Below are 22979 nucleotides of genomic sequence, written 5' to 3'. Positions count from 1 at the left end.
GGCACTGTTACATAATGAAGGATGTGATTTTGAATGTGAAAAGGCTGTACCAGGGACAAAGCACAGATGGATTTGAAATTTAACAATGGGGTGAGACAGGACAGTTGGACTAAAAAATAAAAAAGTAAAAACAGAAATCACTGCATTTCAACTGTAACCTCTTAAACTCTATTCAGGTCTGTTTTCTCTTATGTTCCAGGAATATTATCATTAAAATTTTTAGTTAATTTCTCATAATTAGTTATGAGAAATCAACTAACATATGATCGTAAGCATAACCAGAGCCCTTCAATGGAAATACTAAGTAAAGCCCCATGAGTACCATACTTAATATGGAATAAAGCAAAATAATAAATTTCCAACAGATTATTAAGAGAGGCTTCTAAAATTTTTTTTTTTTTTTGCTGTACGCGGGCCTCTCACTGTTGTGGCCTCTCCCGTTGCGGAGCACAGGCTCCGGACGCGCAGGCTCAGCGGTCATGGCTCACGGGCCCAGCCGCTCCGCGGTATGTAGGATCCTCCCGGACCGGGGCACGAACCCATATCCCCCGCATCGGCAGGCGGACTCTCAACCACTGCACCACCAGGGAAGCCCGAGCTGCTATGATTTGAAAGTAACCAGCAGAGAAAGATGTTCAGACTGCTGGCTTTTTTTTTTTTTTTTTTTTTTTTTTAAAAGATACTGAGGGGCTTCCCTGGTGGCGCAGTGGCTAAGAATCCACCTGCCAATGCAGGGGATATGGGTTCGAGCTCTGGTCCAGGAAGATCCCACATGCCACAGAGCAACTAAGCCCGTGTGCCACAACTACTGAGCCTGCGCTCTACAGCCCGCAAGCCACAACTACTGAGCCCGCGTGCCTAGAGCCCAAGCTCTGCTACAAGAGAAGCCACTGCAGTGAGAAGTCCACGTACCACAACCAAGACTAGCCCCCGCTCGCTGCAACTAGAGAAAGCCCGCGTGCAGCAACGAAGACCCAACTCAGACAAAAATAAAAAAAAATTAAAAATAAAAAAAAAGATACTGAGAAAAAGCTCCTGAGGAAAGGATAACATTCCCAGACATCTCTAATGATAGAAGAGGCCACCCCTTCCGATTCTTACTATTAATTAGCCCCCTTTAATAAAACATTAAATGATGTGCTTATAAAATGGATGTAGCTACCTGAGGAAACCATCCAGTTTCTCTTTGCTAGTTATCGTTTCTCTCCTCTTTGTATTTGCAGAACTCCTCTCTACTGGTCTTAGGGTCACTATTTGGAGCCTAAGACCTGCTTCTCAACTTTGAGCTGTAAAAGAATATGGGGTTTCTCTTGATTTTACCTTTCTTATCTTCTGCCTTTTCCTCCAGAGGTGGTGCTTTTTCAGCTACAGAGCCATTACCTTCTTCAGATTTTACTACATTTTCCTCTCGGGTAGATTCCTCTCCGATGGGTATCATGTGCCCGTTTGAATTTTCAAAGTTAACTGTTACATCTCCATCTAAAAATGGGGAGAGAAACACCTAGATGTCTAACTTGATGGCTTTCTTAAAACCAAATTTTCCAGTTATGAGGGCTGTAGGGTTCAGGTTTATGTTCAGACCTGGGAACCAAATACATCCTGGACTATTTTCACCATGCTTTACTGAATAATTCATTCAAATGAAAGAGCTAGAAAATTCTTAGTCTTGGGGGAAAGCAGCTATGGAGGGAGTCTCCAGGAGCCATCTCAAGACAGTTAGGAACGATTAACCTAATTATAAAATATCCCTAGGCAGGAGAGTCCCTCTCTTCTTGGGCTTAGTTTTGGTTGAAGTCAATACTTAGGAGTCTCTTTGTCATTCAGAAACTGACCTGTGAAAAAAGGAATCTGAAAAATGGAATAAACATTTTTAACAAGCACCAAAAACACAAGGTGAATGCAAATACACAAATAACATGAAATGCAACTACACATACAAACGATTAGTGGGAGAATATGAACATTTCCAAGGACCACTGTCTCCAGAATATTACATCCATGACATGTTAACTTTACACAGTAATATAACTGCTACTCTATTCAGGGAAAGATGGCAGTAAGGCTAACTGTATTTTCATTTTCCTATTTATGGAAATATTAAAATGTACTCAGGGAATTGTCATATATAGCTGACCAGGAAGTCTTTAAGTTAGGCTAATAATAATTTGAAAACATTAGGAAAAAAAAATGTAAAAAAAGTAATTACAGGGGAATTTAAAAAAAATCACAACTGAATTAACATTTGTTATCTAAATCACAAATAACTAATTTTAACACCCCTGAATGTTTATAAATTCCTAGGAGTTTCTAAAGTGAGAGAGATTTTGCCGAAACTCTTAATTCAGTGATGCTTGAAAATTTAATCATAGTTCATATCAGGAAAATTTTAAGAAGCTGTGCTACCACTATAAAAGCGAAATTAATGATTTGAAGTTTTTACTTAGCAAACTTGAAGAACTGCATGATTAGAGCTGATTTTATGCAATTTTTGATTAATCTTATTTTGGCAATCATTCTAAAACAGAGACCATCTCCCAAGTTTTCATTAAATGTGATTGAATTGCTTTGGCTCAACAATAAAATCCATTGGCCTTATTGACAAAAACAAACATGGCATTTTAGTAAGTAAAATACATGTCACAGAATTATGTCATACTTAAAATGAACAACTGTTCCTTAGTCATGTAACTTCCAAGTACCTATAATCCGATTCCTGTATAAAACTAAAATAGACAATAATTGAAGACAATGCCATTGCAAGTAGATCTCAACTATTTCAATAAAATTAAGGTAATGATTTTTAAAAGACTATACAACAAACCAACAAGAAAACAAAAGATTCTTAGTTCTTATGACTGGATCCCAAGAAATTTGCTAGTAAAAAAAAAAGAGGAAGGGGAGACACAATATAATGTCCAGGTACTGGATTCAGAAAAACAAAAAATAATATAAGAACGGAAAATTCCAGACAAAATAGAAAACCACTTCTTTATATAAAAATCCTCAATTTTTAGGTAACCCAAATATAAATTTACCTTTGTTTTCTACGACTTTAGTTGGTAATGAAAACATGTTGAAATCATGTTAATGACAATTTAATTGTTTTAACCATTATTACATTAAAAATTCTTTAGTAGACTAAATAACTAATTTTTTAAATTCAGAACAAAAAAAACCTAGAGAGAAAATTAAATAATTGTGGGCACAAGAAGAAATTGGATTATCACATGATAGAAAGAAATAATCAACAATGTAGAAGGATACTTACTCTTAGATATAAAGCTAAAGTATAGGAAATAACAGAAAAAGGAGTCATGTTTGTAATAAATATGGAATTCAAGAATAAAACAGGAGAACTGAAGTTATTATTAATTAATTGGTATGTGTATTGAAAAGGTTTTCTAGTTTTGTGTATTATTTTATCAATAGAATTAAAGTAAGTTAAGTCCTTGATATAGTTTATGTATGTGAGTAAAATACAAGCTCAGCAAAGGAAGGCAAGACAAGATGCTGAGCCAGGCTGCAGGTTACAGTAAGATGTGCCCACTCCAAGTCTTACAGGAGCATTTGTATGCAAAGGAAGGAGAAAACTCAGACCAGAGTCATAAGCTTAAAGTAAACCAAGAGATAAAGCACACAGAAATAAGTGGTTAAATAAGAAGCATGAGAGTATTTGAGGGATTTACCTCTTTCTGGTAAACTGGTCCATTGGGGATACAGTTAACAGAGGAACAGAGACAAGAAGAAAATCATGTAAGAACAAAAGTTGAGTGACTCATTAGAAGGTTAAAGAGGACACCATGGGAGACAAAGAAAGGAGGCTGTTATGCAGGCAAAAACAACTACAAGCCTTCATGTTAAAGCTAAGGGAAAAGATGGAAGGTAAGAACCAGAAGATGACTAAACTCGGACCAGACCATGGACTTCTCAGGAGAGAAGGCCAATCACTGAATTTTTAGATTGAAGTTAGATCTTGGCATAAAAAAGGTCATCTAAAAGGAATAATAATAGCTGGGAGTGAAGGTATGGGGTGGAATGGGATGAGGTCAAATCCAGGGTAGCTGGCAGGATTTTAGAAGTCTATTTGGCTCACTGAATAAAGGGCATAATTGACAAGCACTGTCAAGAGCTAAGACAAGGTCAAGAACATCAAGGCAAAGAATGAACCTTCACTGGCAGAAGAGAGGAGGTTTTCACCAAGCACAGCAGCTTCCAGTCTCTGGCTAGAGCTGAAAACAGACCGAAATTCTCAAGATAATTGTTTTTGGAAAAATGACAGAAAACTATTTTCCCCAGCCCTTGGCTGAAAGTGGGGAAGGGCTCTATTTACAATAAGCCTCACTGGGAACTTCTAAGTATTGGGTCATTTCTGTAGTTCTATATAGGGACCAGGCAAAAAGTAGAAAGTAAGACTCAGTAATTGATGACTGCCCAAACATTAAACCTACTACACTATGTTTAGGTTAAAGACTGTTTTGTTATTTTATGTTTTAAAACTTTTAACGTTCGGTCTGCAAACATTAAATACAAAGATCCAACAGAGTCAGATTTCTGGAAAGTAAGTATATGAAATTGTAATCCATCTTGCAAATAGTTTAACAGATTAGGCAAAATAAAATCAAGCAATATTAAGCATTTCTTTCAGCTGACCACTGCCACTTGTCTTTAGAAAAAGTAAACGCTTTTCTAGCTATAATTTTTAATTGGGTAAAAAAAGAGGCCTTTAGTCTCTAACTTTAATACTCATTAACAGTTTTGATCAGAAATTTTTCCTTTTTTTTCTTTCTTTGTAAAGGTTTCCAAATAAAGGATACCGAAACAGTGCATTGGCCCACGCTATAAAGGTGATGGCCCAGCATTGAGCTTTCAGTGGACATGTAATTTCTCTGCCGTCTCCAAGGAGATTAGGGAGGAAGCAAACTTTATGATACCAGTAGCAAGCCCACCTTCAAGTACAAAAATGTTAAGGATGTACTTTTTTTTTTTTTTAAGGATGTACATTTTTTATTTCTAAAAGTTCCAGGAAGGAAATGACTAGCTTCAAGGTAATAGAAAATTAGGGACTACTTTAAGTTCATTCATAAAATGGAGTGAGAAGGGCTTCCCTCGTGGCGCAGTGATTGAGAGTCCGCCTGCCGATGCAGGGGACACAGGTTCGTGCCCCGGTCCGGGAAGATCCCACATGCCGCGGAGCAGCTGGGCCCGTGAGCCATGGCCACTGAGCCTGCGCGTCCGGAGCCTGTGCTCCACAACGGGAGAGGCCACAACAGTGAGAGGCCCGCGTGCCACAAAAATAAATAAATAAATAAATAAAATGGAGTGAGAAAAGTACAATAAATAAAATACCTAAAACTTTGAGGGCTCAAGAAAAATGGCAGTATTCACTCCAGACGTCCCTATTTTCTCTGCAGGAGTAAAATAGTAAAGCATCTCCTAGCTCCTTCTAGAATATTCAGATGTTGGGGAAAAGCGTGGCATTTGGATTTATAAATAGTGAATGCCCAAAGAGGTTAAGCTCTTTGCAAGGAATATATATTAGGAAATGAGAAGAACTATTATTTCAATTCCAAATCAACAGCATTTTATTTGTGCCTATAAAAGCACAATAATAATATTTTACCCCAGTAAATGTTTGGAGGGGTGGGGTGAGGAAAGGCATGAGGTAAGTCAGCAATGTTGCAACAAAAATTTCCTTTAGTTTTATAGTAGTGGGAGCAATGAAAATCATTCAGAATTATTTATGTGGAGAAATAACCATCTTGGTATTTCTTCTGAGGGTCTATTTCAGTTTCTATCTAATCCTTGTCTTTTTGAGCAAGATTCCCCCTTGGGAGGATAGAGGAAAAAAGGGAAGAAGATTAGAGGTAGGGGAAAAAACACTTGGAAATAATAATTGTTAGCGACATGGTGAGAGAGAGCTAGATTCAAAGAAATGAAAAGAGAACAATGCTGGGAAAATTACTTGAGAGAACATATAAAGCAGATTAATTTAATTTGCCCATTAATCCTTATTGACCGTACATTTGAGTGTATTACAGAGTATAAAGGACGAGAGGTCTGTTTACCATCTCTTTTCTCTCTCTTTTCTTTTACTGGTAGACTTAAGAAACCAAAAGGCATGAGCCGAGCTAAAACTTTGCATTTACTTAAACAATTGAGTTTACTTGTATAGACAGATTGAAGCTCAAGAATAGAGAATGAATCATGTAAGCATTTGTATCTTATCTGTATCTCCTGCCACAGAGTAGCTTTGTAAAGCTTTAGGTTTAGGGTGACATATGGTGAAGGACTCACCAAAAAGGTCATTGAATTTCTTCTCTAGAAAACCTTAGATTCTCTGCAGCCCACAAAGGCATTCTGAATTAAAGCAAGATTCTCAGAGTGTGGTACTTTATTTCCCAAAGACCATGATCATCTTAAATTTCAAAAGAAAATGAAAGAAAGACCAAAGAAGGAAGGATCAAATTATGTTAAATGTATGATTAATTTCCTCACCTTGATCAGGCAATTCCTTAAGAACTCCCCTTCTTATCAGCTCCTCTCTACTTTGTCTTGTAGAAATCTTCCTTTCTAATACTTTTAAAAAGAATAAGCACAAGTAAGAATCAAGTCATTGCTTAAAATAATTATGAAAAACATTTCAAGTAGAATTGAGCATATTCATTCTGTTGACTTGAGGGCTCAAACCCCAGTTTTTCTGGTTGCCTAGCAAACCACGTGATTGGAATCAACATAATTAGGACAGGGCAAATAACCCTAGCCCAAGACCTGAAGCTCAGCCACTGTGCCTCGTCTTCCAAATAATGGAATGTGGCTAAGAATCCAGACACATTATCCCATATCAACTACGGAGCACCAAGGCTACTTCTCACTTGGAAATACTCCTTTCTTTAGTAATGATGCATTCTAAAACACAGGCTTCTATGAATGTGCAATGTATGAATGCGCTTACATGGAAAACAAACTTCCAGTAGACACTCAGGTAACTCATCTGAACCCCAGACAGAAGGGACTACTTTTCTAGCGTTTTCTTTCTCACATCATCTATTACAAAAGTCCAGCATTCCTGTAATTCTTTTCCCTGCCATACTCACAAGTTCTAGAGTGTTCTGGCATATCCCCTGACAAATCCCAAGTCTTGGGAGGATGGAGTTAATTCATGTTTTCATAGTATGTAAAGGAATGGGAATCTCAATACTGACTCTTTCTTCTTCTGGAAGAAATTAAATTCCTGGTACCACTTCAGAACGGAGTTTAGGAGCTCAGGGCGGGACTTCAGTAGTATTCACCTTATATGTCTATAATATTAGTTCCTAAATCCTACATGTCTATATGACCACTAGTTCCATTTCCCACTTTCAAGGGCCAAGAAGGTGGTATGACAGGGTCATACCATCTTCTAATCCTTTGAGCCAACATTCCTCAAAGTGCGTTCTGCCAAACTCTGTTCCCTCTGGATGTCTTGTTCAAGAAGCACCTTGGGGCTTCCCTGGTGGCGCAGTGGTTGAGAGTCTGCCTGCCAACGCAGGGGACACGGGTTCGAGCCCTGGTCTGGGAAGATCCCACATGCCGCGGAGCAACTAGGCCCGTGAGCTACAACTGCTGAGCCTGTGCGTCTGGAGCCTGTGCTCCGCAACAAGAGGCCACAATAGTGAGAGGCTCGCGCACCGCGATGAAGAGTGGCCCCCACTTGCCACAACTGGAGAAAGCCCTCGCACAGAAACGAAGACCCAACACAGCCATAAATAAATAAATAAAAATTTTTTTTTTTAAAAAGAAAGCACCGTGACACCTAAAACAGGGCCAGAGAAGGGATCTACTTAGGGCTCTTTGGGGAAAAGGAAAGGTACATTGGTGGAGAGTGGGTATGCACAGTGGGACTAGATTCTGACCCCCCCTAAAATTCCTACCCCTGGCTTCATAATTTGCAAATCCTGAAGTCACCCTGGACAACATAATTTCAAGACCTACATGAAACCCCATTGCCCCAAGCCACACCCTCACACATACTGAGAACGTGTTTTTTGGGGGGTGCTCCAGGTGGCCTGATGCTAGGACACTGGGTGGGGGAGGGAGGGACGTGCCTTGGACCAGCAGCTTTGTATTAAGCGATGACATGAGCCCCAGAATAGCAACACTTAGTCTCTTAAAGAAATTGGATTTATTCCCCCTTTCTGATAACTAGGAATTATGTACCTTGGTTGCCAGAAAAGTCAGAGAAAAGCTTGATATTTACCATAGATTTCATACAATTCATGGATGAAATCTGTTTCCTCCTTCTTAGCAAGTGAGCTGACTTCAGTTATATTTTATGTATAGCATATGTGTACTCTTTGTTCTAAGTTCCGTCCAACTTTTTATTTTGGTTAGACTCAGAATGTAAACAAACAAGAAAATGAATGAATGAGTGAGTAAATGAATGAAAGGCCAAAAGAATGATACTGAACATCTCATTGGTTCACTTGGAGACACACACAGAAACCCCACGCCCCTTTAGGTCACTCACCCAGCCCCACTCTCCACCACCCCTTGCAGAAGCAAGTGACAGCAGCTCACTGAAATGTCGGCGATTTCAACAGACAAAGTTACCTGGGTATGGGGGGCCAGCAGGAGCTGTTCTTTTATGGGAGCTCTTTTACGTAAAAAGAGTACTGTTGCTTAAAGGCAGCTCCAATGTGTTCAGGTTTTGTCAAAGAGGAGAGAACCCCGGTCAGCACAGGAAGCCAAACAACAGCACCCACAATGATACTGGGGCACTGCGGAGATTGTGTGAGGGGTTCAGTAGGACCCTGACCACTGCAGTCTCACGAGATTGTAGGACCCATTCACGCCTGACTGGGCCTCCAGGGGGAGCAGGCCTCTGGGACCTCTCACAGCGGGATCTCAGCCCCTACTCCTGGGGGTGGGCCCAGAGACCTCCAGCTGTGCTGCACTAAGCTTGAGGCTGCAGGCACCACTGGGCACGGGATGAGCCCACATCCTGGGAAACTGAAGGCACTGCCTATTGAGAACACAGTCATTGTGGCTGTCTGCCCCTGGCTGTTAGGAAAGAGCTTCTAATTGTTTGCTCCTCCAGTAAAGTGGCCTAAAACACAAAATAGCTGCCAGAAGTCTTGGGTGCTAGCTCCAGAACTTCCACGGCCAGTTGTGTGATGTCGGCAACTCTTCAAGTTCCAAGGCCCCTGACCCATTATCTGTAAATCGAGGGATGAGATTCAATGGCCACTAAAGGACAGGTGGTCCAGCTCAAATAGTGGGTGATCCTGGATCAGTAATCAAGGCCATTCTGTAATCTCTGCTTTGGGCACCTTTTAAAAGCTTTCATAGTTGAACTTAAAAAAAATCATCAGAGAGCCCGAAAATATCCCCTTGTTTCCACCTTTCCATTATGGATCCCAGAGGATGCTTTAGTTTAGTGTTAAGTTTTCTGTTGCTTTAATTCTAACTTAATCTCAGCTAAAAATCCCTCCTCTTTCTTCCATGTAAATACTGGAGCTAGACCTCGGCAGCTTGGCTTCCTGCCAAGAATCAAACTCAACTGCTTTGTTCTTTTGCTCTACCTCCTATAAAGGGGCCCTGATAGGAAAATGCCTTTGGCTATTTGTTTGGTCTTTGGCTGAGGGCATTTTTAACACATAATGCAGATAACTGTGTCCTGGGCCAAGGAGTACAAACTGCAGGCAACTAAGCATGGAAGGTATGCTGTCAAGGCACCAAGTTCCAACCACGGTACTCCCAGAACAAGCATCTCACTCTTCATCTTTTAAAATATGTGCCTCATGTTTACAGAGTGTCTGTGTGTTTGCAGAACACATTCACTGGACACTTTTTCATGGGCTCAGAAGTGTTTTGCATTGGAATGAATCTGCGAGGTCATTCTAGTCCAACATGCCACACAAAGCAGGAGCCCTTTCAGGAACATTCCTAAGATGTGCTCACCTGCCTGCAGACATTCCGAGGCAGGAGGGTCCCTGTGCGGCAGAGCCCCCTCCAGTTCTCCATTGCCCTCACTTTTAGGAAGGTACACCTCATCAGGAGCCCAAATCCCACTCCCTCCCTGTAACTTCGGCCCATTAGTCAAGCCCACGCTCGCCACAGCTCTAGACCTGAGCCAGTCATCTGCGAGTGGAAAACAGCAGGAGTGACTCTGGGTCCACTGAGAGCAAAGTGGGTCACGGAAGCCTCCTAGAATCTGATACCAAGTATCCACCAGCTGCTCTTTGACTCTGAAGCTCACACTCATCTGCTCAACAACAGCAATAATGCTGGGGCGGGGGGTCCTCACTCACAGCTGTAGCACACCCAGAATCTTGCTGGGGAAGAGACTTAGCAGACACAGATCACTAAATGTAATAGTTGGGCCTCTCCATGAAAAGTATTGTTGCCAGTTGAGTAAATGCCTCATGGTTACTCAGTTTTATCCTAATTGAAAAAGCATGTGTGATTTTTACCGCAAGGCCAAGCAAAACCATGATTTCTTTTTTTTTAAATATAGTTGATTTACATTATTGTATTAGTTTCAGGTGTACAACACAGTGATTCAATATTTTTATGGATTATACTCCATTTAAAGTTATTACAAAATCGGCTATATTTCCCCGTGCTGTACAATATATTCTTATTATTTCTTTTTTTTTTTTTTTTGCGGTACGCAGGCCTCTCACTGTTGTGGCCTCTCCCATTGCAGAGCACAGGCTCCACACACGCAGGCTCAGCGGCCATGGCTCACGGGCCCAGCCGCTCCGCGGCATGTGGGATCTTCCCGAACTGGGGCACGAACCTGTGTCCCCTGCATTGGCAGGCGGACTCTCAACCACTGTGCCACCAGGGAAGCCCTGCTTATTTCTTTTATATGTAGTAGCTTCTATTTCAATCCCCTACTCCTATCTTGCCCCTCCGCCCTTCCCTCTCCACACTGGTAACCACTAGTTTGTTCTCTATTTCTGTGATCTGTTTCTGTGTTGTTATATTCATTCGTTTTATTTTTTAGATTCCACATATAAGTGATAACATACAGTATTTGTCTTTCTCTGTCTGACTTATTTCACTAAGTATAATAACCTCTAGGTCCATCGACATTGCTGCAAATGGCAGGATTTCATTCTTTTTATGGCTTTTTCCATTGTGTATATACACCACATCTTCTTTATCCATTCATCTGCTGATGGACACTTAGGTTGCTTCCATATCTTAGCTATTGTAAGTAATGCTACTATGAACATTGGGGTGCATGTATCTTTTTGAATTAGTGTTTTCCTTTTCTTTGGATATATTCCCAGGAGTGGAATTGCTGATTATATGGTAGTTCTATTTTTAGTTTTTTGAGGAATCTCCCTACTCTTTTTCACAGTGGCTGCACCAGTTTACATTCCCACCAACAGTGGAAGAGGGTTCCCTTTTCTCTACATCCTTGCCAGTATTTCTTTGCGCAGAACCATGATTTCTGGTTTACTCCCCACTTTGGGTGAATTAAAGTTCTGGCAGTTCAATCCTGATTACAACAGTTCATGGTCTCTCTAAGTGAAGGAAGCACTGGGTCCCATTTTCTCGACTTCATACCTAGACTCTGGTTTTTCAAGTATTTGAAAAGGACCACTCTTCCAGAAACTTCCAATGGCTGTCCATCTCACATTGAATAATATCTCAACTCCTTGGCATGGTCCCTAAGATGCTCCACCCCCTACTCCAGGATGGCCCTCCCCCAACCTGATCCTCTCCTAACCACTCCCTCCTGGCTCTCTCTGCTCCAGCCCCTCCAGCCCCTGCTGCTTCTCACCTGAGGCAAACTCCTGCCTGGTGGCCTCTGGCCTTACTGGGATGCGATTTTTCAGACCCCCACATGGCTCATTCCATCACTTCCTGCTCATTCCCTCACTTCCTTCAAGTCTTTGCTCAAAGGTCACCTTGTTAGAAGTCCCTTCCCTGTATACCTGATGGAGAATAGCTTGCTCCTTTTCCGATCTTTATCCTTCTTCTTAACCTGCATACTGTGTCCTGACCTCCGACATGGGACCTACTAACTTTGTGTAAGTGTAGTCTCCATGAGAACCAAAACTCTTGTTTCATTGACTGCTGTATCCCCAACGGTGCTTTCTTTGCAGGTTGTTGGCACTCAGGAAAAAAAATATGTGTATTTGTTGAAAACAATGGATTAAAAGAAATAGGCTAAACAAAAGAAAACAGGCTAACAATGGTCTTCTTTTCTGCCCCTTCCGCACCTCCAGTGTAGGAGAGAGCAAGCGAGACCTGTGGCAAAACTCTAAGAACAAGAGTCTTCAGTCTCCTCCCGCCTTGACTGCTTGGCTGGACCAGCCAAAGGGAAAATCCTCAGCTCTCTGTCCTATGGCTCATCTGAAAAAGTCCTTGTATGTTCTGAAGAAGGGAGGTCACAGTGTGTAGAGCACAGACACCAGCCAACTAGCAGGGTGTAGCACACGATTGGGCTCATCATACATTATAAGTGATTTATGATGTCCTTCTGGGCATGGAGCCTGCATTCAGGAGAAGAGGCTGGGGCATATGCCGCCAGCTCCTTTCTGTGGATGCATGGCCAAGATTTTATATTACTCTGGAAGTATCTGTGAGAGTAAATCTTGCAGTCCACAAGCCACTTGTGTTTTCTTTTGGCAGGGAAAGAGAGTCCTAATTCTCAATTCTAACACCGTTTAATGTCGGAACAAAATAGAAGAGTAAATAGGAGACCATTAAATAAGCGGACCATGTTATCTTCTGGGTTCTGAGTCCTGAATGGCCTTACTGTGAAACAGAGACAGAAACAGAGACCTGCTTGTCTTGCGTGGAAAGTGTTCTATGAGAGCCTGGCTTTGCTTTACCTCTCCCTCAACAGTAATTACAGAAAACAGAAGGTCAAGAAATGGTCTCCTTTTTCAAGGACCCTTCACTCGGGCTTAGCTAAATCATTTAAAGAACTACAACCACCAAAATGCCACCCAACAGGACATTTGCAAAAACCTTCCAAAACATCTCAAGAACGTAAGGCAGAGAAATAAAGCCAACATCTCCATCTCAAAACACTCCGGGGTCTGGCCATTTTCTTGTTTATCCACGCCACTGCCCCTACTCACAAATCCTACAGACTTCAGAACAAGTCCAGCTCCTCAGAGCAGCAGCCAACCTTTACAACTGGTCCCAAAGAACCATTCTTCCCCTCACTTCTTTTTTCACCTCACTTTTGCAAAAGCCCAATGTTAAAGTCAACCATTACTTCCTGCCATTTCCTGAGCACTTCCTGCACTTCCTCTGCTACATTCTTTCCTTTGTTTCTTGCTGCTAGAATCAGGCTGTTTCCCTCTCCCTCCACAATGAAATCCTGCTAGAATTGTAAGTCCTCTTCAAACAGCGCCCCCTGCAGGGCGATCTCACTATTCCGGCTGGTAGAATCCATAACAACTCTCTATGCTCCTAAAGCACTTTTTCTTTCTTTTTTTAACTGAAGTATAGTTGATTTACAATGTTGTGTTACTTTTGGGTATACAGCAAAGTGATTCAGATATATATATTCTTTTCCAGATTCTTTTCCATTCTAGGTTATTACAAAATATTGAATACTGTTCCCTGTGCTATACAGTAAGTCCTTGTTGTTTATCTATTTTATATATAGTAGTGTACATCTGTTAATCCCCGAATTTGTCCCCTCGCTTCCCCTTTGGTAACCATGTTTATTTTCTAACTAGAGCACTTTTATTTTTAAATTTTATTTATTTATTTGTTTGTTTGTTTATGTGGCTGCGCCGGATGTTTGTTGTGGCACACAGGATCTTCCTTGTAGCGCGTGGGATCTTTAGTTGCAGCATGTGGGATCTTTCAGTTGCGGCATGTGAACTCTTAGTTGCGGCATGTGGGATCTAGCTCCCTGACCAGGGATCGAACCTGGGCCCCCTGCATTGGGAGCATGGAGTCTTAGCCACTGGACCACCAGGGGAGTGCCTAGAGCACTTTTTTGAAAATTATTTATTTATTTATTTTTGGCTGCATTAGGTTTTCACTGCTGTGCGCGTGCTTTCTTTGGTTGAGGCGAGCAGGGGCTACTCTTTGTTGCGGTGCACAGGCTTCTCATTGTGGTGGCTTCTCTTGTTGCAAAGCATGGGCTCTAGGTGCATGGGCTTCAGTAGTTGTGGCACGCAGGCTCAGCAGTTGTGGCTCACGGGCTCTAGAGCACAGGCTTAGTAGTTGTGGCGCACGGGCTTAGTTGCTCCATGCCATGTGGGATCTTCCTAGACCAGGGCTTGAACCCGTGTCCCCTGCATTGGCAGGCACATTCCTAACCACTGCGCCACCAGGGAAGTCCCTGGAGCACTTTTAAATAACCTCTCTGTGCCTCTGCTTTCTCATTTACAAAATGAAATAAAAGCTGCTACTTTCTGGTTCTTCTGGAGATTAAATGAGTTAAAACAAATAAATGTTAGACTAGCCTAGAATCTAGAAAGCACTGAATAAATGTTAGCTATTACTATTATTGCTGTTATAGCACTTACTATTTTTTTTATTGCTACATTTGTACATAGTTGCACATTCACATGACTCTAGTCTAAGCTCTATGAGGTATGTCTTGTGTATCATTTCATCTCCATGATGCTAGAAATGATACATTGAATAGTAGATACTGTGCACTTCAGTTTTGTTTCGTTTTTGCAGGGAGGTAGGGGAGGCATGTCTACTGCCCTTTTCTACCTTTTCTATTTATCTTAGAAACAGCCCTCATGATATTTAGCCTTTGAGGAACCACCTTCCGCTTCTCTGAGTCCATGTTACCTGTGTGAGGCTAATCCCAACCCTGGGCTCCAGGGCTCCCAGGCTTATCCAGTCAAAGCCCAGCACCTTTCTGGCGTTGGTGACTGGTTTGGAGAGGGGCTGTGTCTGAGTTGTACCAATGAGACCCCGGCCCAAGAATTTTGGTGTAACAGCAGGAAAAGAAGGCGTTTTCTTTCTTCTGGATCTGTAAAACTAGCTGAATAGGAGCCTAGGGCTGCTAGTAATCAGTCACTTTGCCTCCATAAAAGGAGAGCCTAAATTAAAAAAAAAACAAACAGCCAGTACAGAGAAATACAGACTCAAAAAGGAGGCAGATTTCTAATCTTAGCTTCTAAGGACCTGGATCAAACCATGCCTGAAGGTTGTGTGCCCCTGGGCTTCTCAGTTATGTGAACCAATAAATTCCCTGTTGCTATTCATCAGCAGTGAAAAGCTCTGACTCATCAAAAAAGGTGTTAAGTAGATGCTTTTTAACACTAAATTTTCTTCCAGCAGAGACCAAAGAGTCTCTAGGTTTTCAAGGCAGAAATATGAAAGAAGAACTACACAGACCCTCTTTTTACCACTCATGGCCTTAAAAAAAGAGGAAGATGTCTACAATCCCTTCCTCCTCTTGGGAAATCAGTGACACAACTTCCTCCAAAAACCTGACAGTAATCATCTGTTTATCTGGTGCTTAGATAGCATTTTGGTATTTATTTTCTCATCAATCCTCCCAGTATTCCTGATAGACAGGTTAATCAATTATTTTTATATCAAATAGATAAGGATACCGAGACTTAAAGAGGCCAATCATGTTTTCTAGTCACATACGTAGAATCTGGTTGAAACCAAATGTGTCTAAGCAAAAGCCTACCACTGGCATTCTCCAATCTGAGTTGATAATTACAAAGATTTCAACTTTCCCAAGACGGCTACAATGCTTTCCAATTTTCCTTCAAGACATGAGACAGAAGAAAACCTCTGTTTCTTTCTTTTTTTTTTGGACAAATAAACAGTTGCTTATCATAGCTTTGTTATTGCTCTTCATTCATGGCATTAAATTTTCTTAAAATATTAATTTAATATTTTGTACAGGTAATATATTCATATTCAGAAATTTAAAAATATAATATACATTTGGAAGTCTTGCTCTTACTGGTCATTTGTGTATTCTTTCACTGTTTATGCAAACACAAACATATATAAATATACTATTTTTAAAAGTTGAAGTACGGTTAATTTACAATACTATATTAGTTTCAAGTGTGCAACACAGATATCCAATATTTTTATAGATTATACTCCATTAAAGTTATTAAAAATAATGGCTAGGGCTTCCCTGGTGGCGCAGTGGTTGAGAGTCTGCCTGCCGATTCAGGGGACACGGGTTCGTGCCCCGGTCTGGGAAGATCCCACATGCCGCCGAGCGGCTGGGCCCGTGAGCCATGGCCGCTGAGCCTGCGCGTCCGGAGCCTGTGGTCCGCAACGGGAGAGGCCACAACAGTGAGAGGCCCGCGTACCGCAAAAAAAAAAAAAAGAGGCTATATTTCCCTGTGCTGTACAATATATCCTTGTTGCTTATCTATTTTATACATAGTAGCTTGTGCCTTTTAATCCCAAAACCCTATTTGCCACTCCCTCTTCACCCTCCCCACCGGTAACCACTAGTTTGTTCTCTATATCTGTAAGTTTGTTTGTTTTTTTAATATACATTCATTTGGTTTATTTTTTTAGATTCTGCATATAAATGATAACAGAGATTATTTGTCTCAGGAGGAAAGCTTTTTAACGTTAATTTTTGTTGGGCAATTTTTAGATGGTAGTACATTCTCATAGTTCAAATTATAAAAGAATACAGTAGAAAATCTCACTTTCTCTGTGTCCCACACTGGCTCTTACCCTGTACCCCACCTATTCAAATTGAAACTAACCCTTACTCCACAAGCAAATAACCATTTTTATTAGTGTCTTGTGTATCCTCCCAGATTTCCTTAGGCATATTCAAATGCTCATTTTAATTTTTCCCTTTTTTACATAAAAAGCAGGATGTTTTAAAGCTGTTCAGGGGCTTCCCTGGTGGCACAGTGGTTAAGAATCCACCTGCCACTTCAGGGGACACGGGTTCAAGCCCTGGTCTGGGAAGATCCCACATGCCGCGGAGCAAGTAAGCCCATGCGCCACAACTACTGAGCCTGCGCTCCAGAGCCCGCAAACTACTGAGCCTGAGTGCCACAACTACTGAAGCCCGCGTGCCTAGAGCCCGTGCTCCACAACAAGAGAAGCCACGACAATGAGAAGCCGGCGCACTGCAACTAAGAGCAGCCCCGGCTCCTCGCAAATAGAGAAACCCGTGCGCAGCAACGAAGACCCAATGCAGCCTAAAATAAATAAATTTATTAAAAACAAAAAGAAATCGATTAAAAAATCTGCTCAGCATCATACTTTTTCATTGAACAGTGTATGTAATACTTCTAAAATTTCAGGTGGGGGCTTCCCTGGTGGCGCAGTGGTTGAGAGTCTGCCTGACAATGCAGGGGGCACAGGTTCGAGCCCTGGGCCGGGGGGATCCCACATGCCGTGGAGCGGCTGGGCCCGTGCGCCACAACTGCTGAGGCCTACGTGCCTAGAGCCCGTGCTCCGCAGTGGGAGAAGCCACCGCAATGAGAAGCCCGTGCACCGCAATGAAGACCCAATACATCCAAAAAAAAAAAAAAAATTTCAGGTGACAGAGGTGACAGAAAAAGTTGAGATGGGAGGAGAGAAGAGGTGATCGCCTTTGCCTTGTGCAAACAGCAGCAGCAGCTGAAGTCAATTCTGTTTCCAGAGAGGGCAAGCTGGGAACAGCCATGGTAAATCCATCCAAAGGGACTCATGGGTTTTACTGCCAAGGGATAAAGGTTCAGGATTAGAACAATGAAGTCCCCAATCCCAGATGGGCCAGGAAGTACAAGTGATCTCAGGAGAGTAATTAGAGGACAGGAATTGTGAGCTACATGAAACACCGCTTGTCCTTCCTCCTTCCAGGCTGACTCTCGTAAACTCATGAGAGGCACAAAGGCACTAGACAGGTGCCCTGGGGGTTCATCCTGTTTGATGGAAAGTCTGTGTGTTTCCATTGCTTGTCTCTTCACATTCAAAGACAGTAAACCCAAAACAGGGTGAGACCACAAAAGGCACAGATGTTTGAAATAAAGACAATGATAATCATCCTTCGAGAAATTAGCTTCTAACTTCCCACTGGTAGGCAAGAGAAGTGAATCTCAGCTCTGAATGATAAAGAGGTTTTTTTTTAAGCTAGAAGATCGTAAACAATACCCATCAGAGAAGAGGCTTCTAGAGAGCCTGAACTTCTAACTCTGATACCCTTTCCCATCTACTCTAGGACAATCTCATCCATTTCAGGGACTCAACAATGTTGATTGAAATGGGATAATATCTCGTTTTAACACCCATCAGGCAGCCAAGTGACAAGCCAAGAGTGGATATGAAAGAGACCTTAGTAATACTGAATACTATCAGTAATACTGATAGTAATACTATCTGAAATTAAGATATTCCCCTTCATTTAAATATTAAATTCTATTGTCCAGGATTAAAGCTATCTGAAATTTAGGTCAATTTTTTAAAGGGGGTTACTATAATCTTTAACAGCCTGCTTTCTTTTTAAATCAAAGTGTAATTGATGTACATTATATTAATTTCAGGTGTTTAGCACCTATTTTATTTAGTTAGCCTATGAACAATACGTATTAAAATATTACCAACTCAGGGCTTCCCTGGTGGCGCAGTGGTTGAGAGTTCGCCTGCCAATGCCGGGGACACAGGTTCGTGCCCCGGTCCGGGAGGATCCCACATGCCGCGGAGCAGCTGGGCCCGTGAGCCATGGCCGCTGAGCCTGCGCGTCCGGAGCCTGTGCTCCACAACAGGAGAGGCCACAGCAGTGAGAGGCACGCGCACCGCAAAAAAAAAAAAAAAAAAAAAATTACCAACTCAAACAGATAGGTGTGAGTCACCAGTCTAAGTAAGAAGATCCAGTAGGCATCCCCCCAAGTCCATGTTCACTACTTTCATATAGATATCTAATCAGACCAGGTTTCTTCAGATGATTAAATAGTTTGTGCTCTTGAGCATTTTAAACGTTCCCCTCTTCTACCTACCATCTTGCCTATACAACAGAATGTACAGTAAAGAACATTATTTCTCCGGCAACACTTGTCCATGCCTTGTCCATGCCTAGACTAAACCTAGCTTCCTGCCTGACCCTGCAGTGAGAGAACCAAGAGTAACTTCACTAAAACTTTTATTTTCCAAGGCAAAATACCAAAACATGTTTGGTGTTTGGGGAGAAGTTCCTTTTCATTGTAACTGGAACTATAATGTTCAAAGTTTGATAGCAGTGTTAACTTTACACTTTGATATAATGCTCCCTTTCAGTACTTTCCCTTTCCATTCTGTTTCTAAATTTCTGATTATGAAGGTGATATCAGGTGATTTCAATTCTTCTTAAAGATGGAAAAAGCTAGAAAATAGAAGTATATATTCTAGCCCTTTAAAAAATACATCTTGAGTTCAAATCCAGAGCTTGCAACTTGCAGGTGATCACAGGCAAGCTCCTCGACTTCATGCCTTAGTTTCTGCATATGAAAACAGAGGTAGTAAAACATGACCTGGATGGACATTAGAACGATTTAAAACATCTTGTAAAGTGTTTGACACAAAGTAGGCACCCCATCAATGTTAGGTATTTTTCTCCCCTACTTTCCATTTCTCCTTATACATATCTATATCCCTTTGACAATATTCTACTGATATTTTTACCTGATATGCTTATTGATCTAGAAGGCAGCACAGTACAGGGGTTAAGAATGAAGACTCAAGCCAGTCTTCTGAGGTTCAAATACAGGCTATGCTACTCACAAGCCCTGGAGCCTAGGGCAAGTTTTTTTTAACTTTTCTGTGCCTTAGTTTATCCATTAGTGAAATGGGGATTATAATAGCAACCTACCCATAGAGTAACTGGGAAGACTTCAAACATTTAATACAGCATCTGGCACACAGTAAAAACTCAACAAGAGTTAGTTATCATTATTATTAATATCTATATATCTTTCTCCTACTTTAAGTTTAATCACAAAAAGAAACTTCAAATGAGTAACAGAAATAAAAGTTAACTTACTTTTGTTTAAAAAATGTTTTTCATATGCTGCACATGTAGCAAATTATACAAAGGGAACTTTTTTTTTTTTTTTTTTGCCGCACTATGCAGCTTGAGGGATCTTAGTTGCCTGACCAGGGATTGAACCCATGTCCTCAGCAATGAAAGCGCAGACCTAACCACTTGACCGCCAGGGAATTCCCTAAGGGAACATTTTTCATACCTCATGGGGTAGTAACTAAATTTAACTCTTTAGCACTGAACTGAGAAACAACAAGCAAGAACTACATGATGCCAGCAACATGTTAACATCAGATTTAAATAGATGATTAAGTTTTAGTTCATATCGCTAATGTTTTGTACATGATTCACTTAAGGTCTTTTTAAAAGACAAATTATAGGGGTTGAGGAGGAGAGGAAATGGGGAATTATTGTTTAATGGGTAGAGTTTAATTTTTGCAAGATGAAAAGTTCTGGAGATCTGTTGCACAACAATGTAAATATACTTGACACTACTGAACTGTACACTTAAAAATGGTTAAGGTGGTAAATTTTATGTTATGTGTTTTCTACCACAATTTTAAAAATAAATTAAATTGTAAGATACTTTTGGACTACATTAAGGCTGACAGCCATATGTCTAAGATGAAGAACAGATCAGAAGGAATTTTCAAAGAATTTTAACTACATTGATGTATTATGTGTTCACTAACTGTTTGCCAGTATCCAATCTTCTCTCCGCCCATGCTTTTTATTCTCTTGTATTTCTCACATAGCCTCTCATGCTGTATCTTATAATAGGTACTAAGTAAACACTTATACTTTCAAATAAAGAAAAATTTAAGAGTATCCATTTCAAAACCGAAAGAGTCTGGATTTGGGAAAGCAGCTGAAGAAAACTCAGGACAAAAAAATGTTATAAACCTAGATGAGCAAACTCCTTTCACTTAACAAAGAGAAATACGAATTAACCTATAATTTATATTCCAAGTGGGAAACGAATCAGGAAAATATATAAGCCAAAAAAAAGTCACTTTCCAGGACTTAGCCCTTAGTGATAAAGACCGGATTCATATCACAAGGTGAAACAAAACAAAATAAAACCACAAAGGGAAATAATATGAAAAGGAAATAAAATGATGGACTTTCCTGACATGAGTTCTCTGACCCAGGCCAGAAGGAGTTCTGTGGTACATTTAAAAGTGTTTAAAAGTGGCACCACTCCCAAGGAAAATGAAATTAGGAACTTACCCACCCAAGTAAGGCATATGAACAAACAGATCCTCTTTTAAAACAATACAAAGTTACTATGTCTCATCCCAATGGAAGCCTTTTTTATTAGAAAATCACTGGAATCATTGCTCCTTTCCTCCACATTTCCCTTAGGAAGTAAATGTGGCAAAGAAAAAAAGAAACATAAGTTAACAATTCTACATTTCATTCTAGTGGGTGTGATTCTTTTTAAAATGTCATTTATAATCAGAAATCAGCAAAATCTGATTATTAGGTATCATGGATGGCATCCATGGCACGTTTGAGAATGTTTTCATAGAATGCTCAGTGAAAATGCCTTGCTTATCTGAGCTCACTTGTCCTACAGAAACCTAAATTCCCCCTGGGAAAGGCTAGAGGCCTCAGATCCTAGTCAGCTCTATGGCTCAACAAATTTAAACCTAGAGCTCAGCTTGGATTCAGCAAACACTATCACATTTTCTAGAATGTACAGGAAACAAGGGAGTCTCCTCAACTCCATTTAGAAGTAAGATTTTATGGTTTGTATTTACCTATAGAAGGTGGGTCAAGATGGTTTGGTCATTCATTGTGCAGCTGGCTATTTTAAACCCATCATGGAAGGTTTTCATATTTATGAAACCACTCATTTTAATTATGACAAACATACAAAAAGTTAGCACTCATAATATATTACTCTTTCCCATAAATGGGTTTTACCTCTAAAACAGACCTATAATGAATAATAAATGCTCCATAAATTAAAAGGTGGGGCCGTAATGATTCTTCCCATCCACCTATGAGTAAAAAGACTGAACCAAGAAAAGATCCATTCTACTGGGAGAAAAAAAATGAAGAGGAATACTTAGTCTCCTTCACATTTAATGCATAGAGGAAATTTGTTTTAATACCATCAGATATCTTTAGGAAAACAGAATAAAAGGATTTCAAGAAAGTAGTATGATAAGATTACTATATATTATCTCTTATTCACAGAATTTCTAACACTCATTTGGTCTGATTAGCTTCAGTTATAAAATACGTAAGTACATAAATGGTTGAACTAAAACACAACACCTGGGCTTCCCTGGTGGCGCAGTGGTTGAGAGTCCGCCTGCAGATGCGGGGGACGCGGGTTCATGCCCCGGTCCGGGAGGATCCCACATGCCGCGGAGCGGCTGGGCCCGTGAGCCATGGCCGCTGAGCCTCTGCGTCCGGAGCCTGCGCTCCGCAGGGGGAGAGGCCACAGCAGTGAGAGGCCCGCGTAACGCAAAAAAAAAATAATAATAATAAAAATAAAACACAACAGCTGCCCAACCTCCATTTTGTGTGCATGACGCCCACACACTGACCTTTAAAAGGCTCATATAGTACAGAGCACACAGTTACAGTTACGTAAGTGAAAGGACCCTCAACATGCCCATTAAATTTCGTGAAATATTTATTTTGTCTATTTTGGCTTTTCAAGACTCCGTAAGGCTCTTAAATAGCTCTAAATGATATGAACATGAAGTCAGAATTGAAAACAGGTATAGCCTTTTCCCTCCAAAAGTCTAGCATTTTCCAAATCACAAACATTGACTTCCCAATGTCCCATACTGGGATAGGATAAGATCCATCTTATTAATTAATGAAAGAGCTTTTCATTAATTCATTCATTCAACAAACACGTACTGAATGCTTAGCATAAGCCAGGCACTATTCTAGTCGCTTGGGATTTTATCAGCAAAGAAAACAAAAATCCCTATCTTCATGGAATTTATAATCTAGTGGAAAGTGGGGCCAGATAATAAACAATAGAAATAATAATAAATGTTAGAAGATAAAATGTGCTATGGAG

The 22979-nt window shown here is 40.7% G+C and overlaps 1 protein-coding gene across 5 annotated transcripts in view; it reads right to left on the bottom strand.

Moving 5' to 3' along the window:
* Positions 1-22979, bottom strand: part of PHACTR2 (phosphatase and actin regulator 2) — a gene marked incomplete at both ends in the record, with an annotated part of 249822 nt that overhangs the window by 37571 nt on the left and 189272 nt on the right. For 4 of the 5 annotated variants that reach the window (XM_079716311.1, XM_079716313.1, XM_079716312.1 and 1 more), the window contains 2 exons: positions 1321-1479; positions 6496-6576. In XM_079716311.1, the coding sequence (XP_079572437.1) occupies positions 1321-1479; positions 6496-6576 (240 nt within the window). The remainder of the gene's footprint in view (positions 1-1320; positions 1480-6495; positions 6577-22979) is intronic. The other variant, XM_079716315.1, reaches the window with a different exon arrangement.

The sequence above is a fragment of the Hyperoodon ampullatus genome (assembly GCF_949752795.1).
Source record: "Hyperoodon ampullatus genome assembly, chromosome: 12".
In the NCBI taxonomy this organism is placed as follows: domain Eukaryota; kingdom Metazoa; phylum Chordata; class Mammalia; order Artiodactyla; family Ziphiidae; genus Hyperoodon; species Hyperoodon ampullatus.
This window is presented reverse-complemented; position numbering and strand designations above follow the sequence as displayed.